This window comes from Atractosteus spatula, chromosome 9 (assembly GCF_055471065.1).
Source record: "Atractosteus spatula isolate fAtrSpa1 chromosome 9, fAtrSpa1.hap1, whole genome shotgun sequence".
Classification (NCBI taxonomy): Eukaryota; Metazoa; Chordata; class Actinopteri; order Semionotiformes; family Lepisosteidae; genus Atractosteus; species Atractosteus spatula.
Genome location: NC_142714.1, coordinates 19,243,288 through 19,254,807, shown reverse-complemented (window position 1 = coordinate 19,254,807; position 11,520 = coordinate 19,243,288). Strand labels below are relative to the sequence as shown.

The following is an 11,520-nucleotide window of genomic DNA, read 5'->3' as shown; positions in this document are numbered from 1 at the left end:
TCTTTAATTTCTGTGTAGATGCAATGAAGTATACTGTATGGTATTTCTCCCTACTCCCAAAATGTTGAACTTGAGCTGTTCTAATTTGTAGTTGTTTTATGATATAGACTTTGTTTTTGCACTTGGTGTTCAGTTTGATTTTGATTTACAATGTCTGTTCATACTGTGCAATGACAGTAATCCATTTCTCCCTTTAGCTGAATCTGTTATGTCCATTATTATATCATCTAATTTGAAATTTTAGGCAACCTTTCCAAATGGCACAGGGAATACAACATCCCAATGGAGAACATGCTCATCTACAGCTGCAGGGCCCAACTCACACCTGCCCATTAGAGTCAAGACGAAATGAAGATGACATATGTCCATTATCACTGTCTTTTCTGCTCTTCAGTACTGTTCAGTTGGCTTTCATTACTTCATCTCTTCATGGTGTTAATGGAATCCTCAATGGAACAGTTGTCGGACTCTGTTTAACAGTTTAAACCTGCTTGCAGTCTTGGTAAGCACTTAGCAACCACTTTGGAGACCAGAATCTTAGAATACGCATTACAGATATTAGAAGCCACTGGGGTTGCTTTCATTTTCTAAGGAGGAAAAGGTTAACTGCAGTCACCACCTTTACGCAAGTCCCAAAACACAGGTGAGACCCTGAGGGACATTTAAAAGGTTTTATGTACAGGCTGTCCAGACCAGCTTAGCTGACGATGGGGATGTGTTTCCGGGGTACATTTTCAGGCCCGTAGTCCGCAGCTGGGATGTCCATGTTGGGGTCATCATTGCCCGTGGCTGCATTGATCTGGTTAGACTTGCCCAAGTTCTTGATGATGTTGAAGTTGGACCTGGCTGTCTCCACAAAGCTGTTCTCCAGGATCCAGCCGTCTGACTCGGAGTCAGGGTCTCCTTGCCGCAGCACGTTCTCCAAGGCTGTTTGGAGGTACCGCACCCCTGTCAGCACCGAGAGCTAAAGGAGAGAAGCATGAGGAATAGTGAATTCTTCACGGAGAGGGAAGGTCAGCAAACCTTCCCACAAAAAGATGATGTACATTTCTTTTCCATACAGTATACTGTATGGTTTTATTCCTGAAAATATATATATAATATAAATAAATAATACAATAAATATATTATAAATCATAATATAAATATATTAAATATTTTAGGATACATTTTTCACTGTTTTTTCAAATGTATTTCAATACATCTTAAAATTCAGCATCTATTGAACTGACCAGTTTTGATATGGTAATATGTATTCAAAATATTCTTCCATGAGATTCTCGGTTTTCAAACAAAGAGGAAAAAAATATTAGATAATCTGAAATATCTGAAAAAAATCTGAAACACTATTTATTATGTTACAATACTGGTGACCTAAATTGATCATTGGTGTTTTTTGGGATTGAAATATTTATTTAGAAACGTTAGAAAGCAACAAATGAGTAGCTGCACTATTAAATATTTCTGCACTATTAAATTTCCCTCTGTATATGTCAGATCTAGCAGTGGATCTCTGTGGTTCTGAGTGGGAACAAGTTGAGTCTTGGGGTGCAGTGGGAGCCCTATACGCTGACTGTGCTCTAGATTGCTTTATGTGACAGTGCACAATAGACCAAGCACTGCAGGAACTGGGTGGGTTTCAATCAGCCTCAGCTTTCCTGCATCAGGACCTGCCAGGCACCTGTGAGTTAGTTCAACCAAAGAACAATTGGAGCATCCAAATGTAAAAAAAACTCAGCCACGGCCAAGTTGAAACAGACAACATATTTTGGGTTTATACATTCCAGTAAACAACATTCAGAATACCTGCAGCAGTCCATTATTAGTATTAATGTAGAGGGTCAATGCAGCGTAAATCACTGATAAGAAACACAACACAGCAATGGGTGATAGCAAAACTGAGGGTCCTTGACAGAACTAGCGCGGGTCAAGTGGAAAACAAGGAGCTGAGCAGGGATGACATGGTTTTGTGAAGGAGTGTATGAGGAATTATGGAAGGATTATGAAGAACACATTGTGAATGAGCAATGGGATTAATTAGAGAAGAGTGGAGTCATGGTAACTGAACCTGTCAGGGTACCAATGTGCCCATTTTGACTGTAACCTGTGTAAGGGTTACTCAACTTGGAGACCTTCCAATCTGCTTTATTGCAGTACGTTGATTCAACCAGCTTCTAAATTGTTATATTGTTCTTGTGAATCATTAGTAAAAAAATTAATGACCTTGTTGTAGTAAACTAGTACAGTATAGTAAGTGTGAAGGTCTACAGGTTGTATAGCCCTGCTGTATAATAAGACACATTACTTGGATTGTATTGCAGTTCAGTAATAACATATCATCACTTTATCATGCAGGCTGTAGTGAAGCAGTTATGTAGCGCAAGTGTTGGCTGTAATTTACAAGGCTTTCTTTTTTAAAGAAAAAAATGAAGGAATTGTAAAGTTAACTGACATTTTCTAAACTAAACTTATTTTAAACAAAAATTGTTAATGTTAGCAGACAAATCCAAAGATGCATGGATGGAACAGCAGGTCCTTTATCCCAGGTGCATTTGAAAGCTTAAAGGAATGCGTCAGCCTGTGGGTAGTGTTGAATAAATAGAAATCTAATCACCAGATGGCCAAATTTAATCTAAGAAATGGAGATATCACAGTGCTTATGCTTGAATGTTTTGAGTGTCAAGGTTGCCCGCATTGGGCCTATAACCTTATGAGTTAAAACATTCAATTACCTAGGAAGACTGAATTTAAAATTTCCCTTTTAACTAGTTTTATTGTACTATTATTTGTTTAACCCTTTGAAATAATGAACAAAGAAATAAACATAGAACTATTTGAGTCACCTTACATAAAACAGAAAAGTGGAAGTGTGGATTTTCCACCACTGTAATTCAATTAGTGTGAATTATTTTAAAGCCTGAAACATTTTTTTTTCCAATGAATGTCTTTTTTTCAGTGAACTTTCTATGTATCTCTTGAAAATTCCAAGACATGCCCACTCTTCCTCAGACACAGGGCTACCTCATTTAGTAGATGGTGGGTTCATCACCATCTCCACTGCAGCGTGGAGTTCTATATAAGCAAATGCAAGCAACATAATATGTTTACAAGTAATTACTGTGCACAGACTGTGGGAAAATTAATCTGACAATATATTTGCGTTCTGTAACAAAAGGTAATTGTGTGCAATGAAGTGTTCGTATAAACACTTTGCTCACAGCTTGTGGATATAATAGCGACAGGGTACGTATCAGACCCACCTCAAAGAGCCAGATAATGAGGACCGTGAAACCGATGGACTGCATGATCTGTGTGTAATACTCCAGCAGGGCCTGCCGGCATCCTTTCTTCCACAGGTTCAGCTCCTCCTTCTGGAAGTCGTAGTTAAAGTGGGCGGAGCTGTTGGTGATCTGGTACTGGATGCAAGGCCGGGGGGAGTTGATGCTGCAGCAACTAAAGGGCACTGCGTCCATCAGATACTTGCCATCAACGTTGCTCTTCAGCCGGCTGGGGGAGTGAGGGCAGAGAAATTGTTGGGTGTGAATTTTGTCAATGTTCGTGGACAGAAAGGCAGGGGGCTGGAAAACAGTACAGCGTAAAGTGAATGTTTTCTTGGAACACAAACAAGGTGGAGCAGTAGATGAAGAATGCCCAAAACATTTGAGAAAGACATGATATGAATGTGTAGTGTACAGTATGTAGCCTAACCCCAGAATCAAACAACTGAAAATCCCTCCAAACCCCTGTGTAGCCACGCCACACAGACTATATGAATAGTATAACAGAAAAGAAAGGGGAATTTGAAAGATCTCGGTAATATAATTGAGTGACATCTCATTAACCAGACATGATTTAATTAAAAATGCCAACACAAACTGTAAGGTTTCCAAAACTGTTTACAGCCTTACTTCCCTTCTCAATGGGTTTAAGGCAGTCATTTAAAAATAAATATGACATGTTAACCTTCTGATAATACACTTCAGTAGGTGTTTAACTGTATTATGTTCTCTGTAAGTTCAATAAAACCACTGAGTTTTCAGGGGAGGTTCCTGACAGCAAGGTAAAGTGGTATAGGGTGTGAAAGCAGTGACAGAGACTGGAGAAATGTACAGTATGTCACTGGCATGAGCAGGAAGAATTAATTTTATATACAATCCGTGAAAGCAGAATGCTAATTCAGATGTAGAAGGGTAAACAGAAATCATAATTCAGAAATCATTCATTGAGGGCCTGCAGAAGAAAGCTTCTTTCGGTTAGACTAATATTTCCCTGGGTAACTTCAATTTGTATGTTTTACTCGTACCACTTTATATGATTTACTACATTAAAAAGTGTTTCAAGAAAAGTAAAACAAAAATTGAAAGAATTTTTTTTAAATCACCATCACTTTCAGCAACTGCTTAAACATCCTACATATTGTACACCTGGGATACATCCTGGACAGAAAATCTCTTGCTGAGCACACACTAATTTTGCAAAAGCAAATTAACCTACCAGCATGTCTTTATACCCATGTTAACAAGGGGAAAACATGTAAACTCCATGCAGATAGCACCCCAGGAACTGAAACCAGGGCCCCAGCACTGCAAGGCAGCAATGACCACTGAATCACCATGCTGTCTCTTTTTAATGAATCCTTTCCTCAAGTCTGTTGACTTACATACATGATCTGATTAGAAACTAGCACCAGAACTAGCTGCTTGTAGTTCATCAGACTCAAAGTCTAACCTTGGTGCCCCCTGGTAACCCTGCTTTAGCAAAACTCTGTTCCCTGTGCTGGAATGCAACCTCACCTACCCCTCCTTAATTGTTCCCAGAAACTTTGCCTGATCAGTCTTTGCACTACTCTCCATTCTGTCTCAATCTCAGTCCAGTGGCCATTGCTGCCAAAATGCTGCAATGGCTCTCACTCCCAAAAGTATCTTATGCGCTTTTGTATATTTCTCCTCCATGTAGGCAGACAAGAAGAATGCTAGAATACCAGGACTACTTACTCTATGACCTCCTTGCTGGACATATCAAGGTATCGGTTGCTGATCCACTGAATTTCAAACCAATCCCGGAAACCATTATTTCCACAGCACTGGAATTCAATCTGCAGCATGTCAATGGTCCTCTTTAAGAAGCACCTGCCTGGCGTGTCCGTGTCCTTGTAGTACCTCAGAGCCTCTTTTAGCCCTTGGTAGAGAGACTCTTCCAGCTCGTTCCTCATGGTGTAGCACATCAGTGCCCCCACTAGGATGCAGAAGGTGAAGAAGAAGGTGCAGATGATGTATGGGAGCATCACCAGCTTCCACCGGTGAAATTTGTTGGTATCCACACAGTCGTAACAGATCTTTCCACCTAGGAAGTTGATCCCGCAGGCGATCACTCCCACCGCAATCAACATGTTGGGGACAGAGTGGATCTCCCGGTTGGACATGAGTTCCCTGCGTTTATGAATCTCAATCTTCAGGAAGAGCCCTAGACTCAGGAGGATGATGCCTGTGACCACTGAAATCCAGTTTAAGATCCACAGCACCTGGGCAAGCTTGTCCCTTTTGTGCTTAGTGAATTTCACTTTCAGGACAGCCATCTTCTTTAACTGGGGTTTAGAAGACAGGAGAGGGCGGGTAGGCAAATCGGCTACGAGACACGGAGGTGGGGTTGAGGGGATCTATTTTCTCGGAAACCTCATAAGTAGCTTATCAGGTATTTATAAACATGCCCCTGGATATTACCAATTTTTCCTCCTCAGTTTAGACCACCAAGCACTGAGCATGTTATAGCCATCTTCATACTTGAAAAAGAGAAAAGAAGAAACATATGCCTTTCAAAAATGCTCACTTGTCAAGCTGTCCAGCTTTGATTCATCTGCAAGTCCATATAAGTAGCTTAGCAGAGGTATTTATAAACATCCAGGACAGTGGCTATCACTGCTGCAGAGGATGACCCTGTCAAATAGAAAAAATAAACTAAATATAACCCAAACACTAAGTAACTATCGGGGCATATATGGTCCTAATTTCCAGAATTCCATGTCCTGTTTCTAATACATTTCATATCACAGTTGAATAATTCACCTTAAGAGTGTGTCTATGTCGGTCACAACAGATTACAGTATGCCAAATGTTCAAAAACAATTCATTATTTTGCACCAGAGTATTGAAATTGCACCACAAAAACATTTTGATCAAATACAACCATTCTATGATTTCCCTTAAAACTGCACTTCAGACAAAAGACAATGGCTTTGTTTTTATATAATCTGTTTCAGTTTCCTTAGAGCATATTAAAATTAGTTCCCACATTATGTACAGTAGGTAAAGTCAGCAACAAAATAAAATAAATGCACAGACTAAAAATAGAAACTGGAATTTACCTTTAGTTTGGAAATGCTTCCAATGCTGGAGGAAAGTCAAAATCAAAAAGAGGTTTGTCTCCCTGGAGGTGTGTTTTCCTAATTATCATTCTGAAAAATACTTAGGAAGGCTGACCTAGTGGCAGGAGACAAAGACTGTGGTTGCTACATCAGAATGACTTCCATACCCAAGCTATGCCCATCTATCTAATCCCCTTACCATTAATCAGCCCTATTGGATTTAAAGAAACGCCTTCTGCTGTCTAGCTCAGTCTTACAGTAGCAAACAGCTCCTGTGGAAAGAGAAATAACAAGGGTATTCTTTCATTTGTCATAGTTTCCTCTAAAAAAGAAGTAAAACAAAATAAAGGGTTTTGGCCAAAAAGACTTCAGTATGTTTTCCGAGATGAAAAGGATCAGTTACAGTATTTACAACATATCCATCACTTTTCAAGCCGTTTTATCCAATACAGGATCACAGAGGAGCTGGACACTATCCTGGTATGCAACATGCAAACAGGCAAAATGCAGGATACACCCTGGACAGGATGTCAGTCCATCATAGGGCTCTATGTAGTTGCATACACAGGTCCACTTTTCCCAGAAGCCTTTCAGCCTAGCAGTTTACTATGTGAACACAGGAAGAACATAAAAACTCCACACAGATAGCATCCAAGGTCCAGAATTGAACCCAAGGGCAGCGATGCTAACTACTGCGCCACATGCCACCCCAAAACCCTATAATGTAAGTGAATCAATAATCATTGGCTCTTGTTAAAATGTAGTTATTGTAGATTACATTTATATAAATAGGCTGAAAAAATCTGTCTAAACTATGGATTTATAATGCCTGTAGGTATTCGGGGATTTTTCTGACTGAGAAGTCTTCGGTGGTTCAAAAATAAATATACATCAATCATCCTTTGCCAGTCAGCAGGGATTGCTGAACCACCAGACTCCAAATAGAAGACTGGTTTGTCATCATATAATCTTTTTACCCTATAAGGAACAGACTATGCTGTTTTCCAAATTCTACAAAAGTCACTATGTTCTATAGCTGACTTTCACTTAGCAATAAGGATCAAGCAGGATGTATGCAAAGATAGAACTTGTATAAATTACTGAGCAATACTATTTAAATTGAATTGACATATTTCTAAGTCCTCTATTGACTGTATTTTTTTGAAGGTAATGATGTCTAATTTGAGGCTAACTATACTGGTGTATTTTGAAGGTCTGTCTATCCATCTACCCATCCATTTTTAGGAAACTCATTTACACAAGCTCGCTTTAAATCTTTGAGACACAGACAACAAGGTGGGATTGAAAGCACATGCCCGTTCTTCCCCTGGATGAATAATCATAGAGAATATTTTGCTAAAGTTTTGTACAACTGGTAATTGCAAATTGGGTGAGTTGCATAATAAAAATAATTGATTATTTCAATTTTAAAGAAAGCAAAGAAGGATTCTTCTGAGAGGTATACATTAAATGTACTATTCCTTCACAAATAAAGACAGAATATAAAGCCTAATGGTTGAACATTTTAAAATACAACAAAATCATTTTTTGGTTTATGCTTTTGATAGTAACTTTTCTAACACCTTGTGACAGGCCAGCTGCTGTTAGGATTGAAGTTGCTGTTAATCTACTGTATGACTAGAGGTTGTTATAGCCTCTTTTGTCTGATTATAGGTTCATAGAATTGTTTATCTAATTAGTTGTTGGAGGGCTGAGAGTTACATTCTCACATGAGAGTAAATTAGTGTTTGAGATATAAAGGTACCCATGATGTTGCTTGATTTTTGTGTCATTTGTTAAGCAAGACGTATGTGTCAGTGGAGAAGCTGTTTGCCAAATAAAGTCCTCTTACACTGTATTTTTTCTGTCCATTGTGAGTCTCATGTACCACACATTCAGAGGGAGGCCTACATCCTTCTGAAAGTGCATTGGTTAATATTGGCAGAACAAAGGGTATTTGAAGAATTTTTTTCATTCTGTTTGATTTAGAAATCCATGGTGGTCTAAACTGTAACTAGGTGTATGAAACCTGTCAATATACAAATGTCTTCATTTCAAATGCACATGAAAATGTGTGCTCACTGGTTGCAAAATACTGGAAATACAAGCCAAGAACCTGGGCTAATAATAAATGTACTGTAGTAATAACGCCTCTTAGTGTGTTTACATTACTTCAGGCGGCAGTTGTTTGATTACCTGTCTCTTGTGGTTTACAGTTTCTGTGTAATGTGAATACATACAGAATCATGACTTCTCTAGTAAGTTTCAAAGGTCTCTGCTGAATGGAGATACAGTATGAAACCAGTGCTCTCTCAGTGGGGAACTCCACTTAGACAACAGCAAATCATGGGTAGAGTACAAGGAAAGAAGAATGATTTAAGTGTCTCTTTCCACCTCTTGAAAAGCTATAAGCCTTCAATAACAACTACTAATAATTTTCTATTAGCATGATAATCTACAGATAAAGTAATGTCAAAGTTATGCTGTTTCTATTTATATACAGTAGGTATGTACAGTAATTGCTTGTTGTACATTACTTCTAACCACAACATATGTCCATTAGTCCATTATTAAAATATCTGAAGCTTAATGACTTATTCTTTTGGTCTTACAATATCACCTTTTCCACATGCTCCATAGAATTACAGCATACTTTAGTACTGAGCAAACAAGTGTACAGCAGCCAATAAGGAACTGAGAATGTGAGATTAGTGGATTACCAGTGTCCAAAGAAGATTTTCTCCTTTGTAACACTCATATCCTTGACATGCCTGAACACTCTCTGTAGATCCTTCCATCCAATGCCTGGCCCTTACGTCTGTACCAAACAGGTGTATTGATAAGACTTGCAGAAGTAATTAAACACTCAACATTATGAAGCCATGTTAGTGGAGAGCTGGATAACTATTTGCTGTGTGCTGCAAATACGAACTCATTTTGGGCTTCCCTGTTGTTGGTTAATGTAATTAAAAGGCATACATTCATGAATTATTGAGAGAAAAAATAAAGGACTCAAAACAATTTAAGGTAAGTTCCACCCATCTCTGTACTATCAGTGTTTTGTTGTTGTCAAGTGAATTACAATATAGTGGTTACTTTAGAACAGTATAAATACCATGTGCTTTAATTATGTTTGTTAAAGAGATTATCTCATAAAAGGTGGTATAGAATTAAAACTATTAAGTGATTTTTGAGACTAATTCTACTGATTTTAGAAAGCTGTCATGATACCTTGTTTGATACCACTGATTGTTTCCATTTCTTTGGTATTTTTTCTATGACATCTCAGTGGCATGGCTGCTAGCACTGCTGGCTCACAGCTCCTCCATCTTAGGTTCAATTCTGGCCTGGGTTTCTGTGGAGCTTTTCTTATGAGTGTTCTGGTTTGCTCCTAAAGTCCAAAGACATGCCATCCAATGTTATTGGTTCGTTAAAAAGTCCCTTTTTACTGTATTTATGTATGTGGCATGCAAGGGGGGTTGCTTTGTACACATTTTCTGCCAGTTTAAGCTCTGGCTCATTGCAACACTGTAGACTAAATTATTAACAATAGATGGGTAAAATATTTTTAATATATAGGCATGATTTTTTACATTTCAGTTTTATTTTTTGGTGGTACCCATGAAAGCTTCATATTGACTATTACTTTTCTCATGTGGAAGCATTTTGAAAGTGGTATTTGTAATAGTTTGTTTAGAAATTGCATTTGCACAAAGGAAATGCTGTTGTAGTTGATGCCTCATAGCATTTGGGCTCAGGTTCAATTTGTGGGGTCCTAGCGTGGAGTTTATATGTTCAACCTGTGTTCGTGTGGGTTTCTTTCGGGTGCTCTGGTTTCTTCCCATGACCCAAAGACGTACTGGTAGGCTAACAGGCTTCTGTGAAAAAATGTGTGAGGGTGTATCGTGCCTTGTACCATTGCTTGCCAGGTTAGGCTCCAGCTTCCCAGTGACCCTATGCCGGATAAAGCAGTTTAGATAATTAATGGATGGAAATCCTATGTAATAAAATTCTTATGGCATTTATCTGCAGTATTTCTACAATTCACTTTAGAGTATTAGGGTCAAGGAGTGGCATTAATTATATTAAATTGCTGATTTCTTTATTTTGAATCTCATCTGAAATTTGCTGTTTATGCAGAAATGCAGGGATTGCAACAGTATTGTACACATTCAAAAATATTATAGCAAATATGATTTACAGAACATTTCAATGAGGAGTTCATAAGTAAAATGAAAACCAGTGCCAATTTTTCATTCTATTAAACTGCAGCTATGGTGAGCTGTTGATAAACCTTTTGAAGACCATGTCAAAATAGAAATATTTAAGCCACCTTACGCAGAACAGAAATGTTGAAGCATTTTTTAAAATTAGTATTAATTACTTTAAAACCAGTTACTGGTTATCAAGCAAAAATATGAAAAGAATGTTCCCCTTTTCCTTTAGGACTGCAGCTTGCTCGTACTGTTTCCCTGCAGTGAGGAATTAATTACTAATTTGTCTTTATATTCCCTTGCGAAAGCTTAAAAGCTACATTATGAAAATTGGGGTATTTGTATACCTGAACGGGGATTTAGGACATGTACTGTATATATAATCAAAGTGCTGTTGTGAGTAATTGATTTTTAATTGCTTTGTATCCCACATGATTTTTTAGAGAGTAGTACAAGACTGCTGACTGCTACACCTGCTGACCTTATAAGTCACAAAGCAATTACATAATAATTACAAGCATGTATTAGAAAAAATGAGGCATTTAATTAAAGTTCTGTAGCTAGGAAGATTTGACACACAGTAACATACACCAAAATGAGTCCTTGGAATTTTCTAAGCAAAATAAGCTCTTGGGGCAGTTGCTGAATTTAATCTTCTGTATCATTAAACTATACTAAAAAATCTGTCAGACTGCTGAATAGTCTTTTTTTGTTTGCTACCTAATATTTTTATGTAAGTCTTGTGTTTGTATTAAGGGTTATACAAAATAATGTTATCTTCTAACATCAAACAACACATATTCCTACTCAGTTTTATTTGCATATGGATATTTTCTAGTAGAAATTATTGTGTTATGTACAGTGTAATGAAATCTTGATTAGTCACTAGTCCCCTAGTTCAACTGTAACCAAACAAGATTTACATTTTTTGTATTGTTGTACTAG

At 37.9% G+C, this 11,520-nt stretch overlaps 1 protein-coding gene across 1 annotated transcript; it reads right to left on the bottom strand.

Annotated features, from left to right (window-relative positions):
• Positions 1-697: 697 nt before the first annotated feature.
• prph2lb (peripherin 2-like b) lies at positions 698-5,575 on the bottom strand. Its single transcript, XM_088925633.1, has 3 exons — positions 4,995-5,575; positions 3,261-3,507; positions 698-964 (listed from the first exon to the last, which is right to left on the bottom strand). The coding sequence occupies exons 1-3, from the start codon at positions 5,573-5,575 to the stop codon at positions 698-700; spliced, it is 1,095 nt and encodes a 364-aa protein (XP_088781759.1).
• Positions 5,576-11,520: the final 5,945 nt, after the last annotated feature.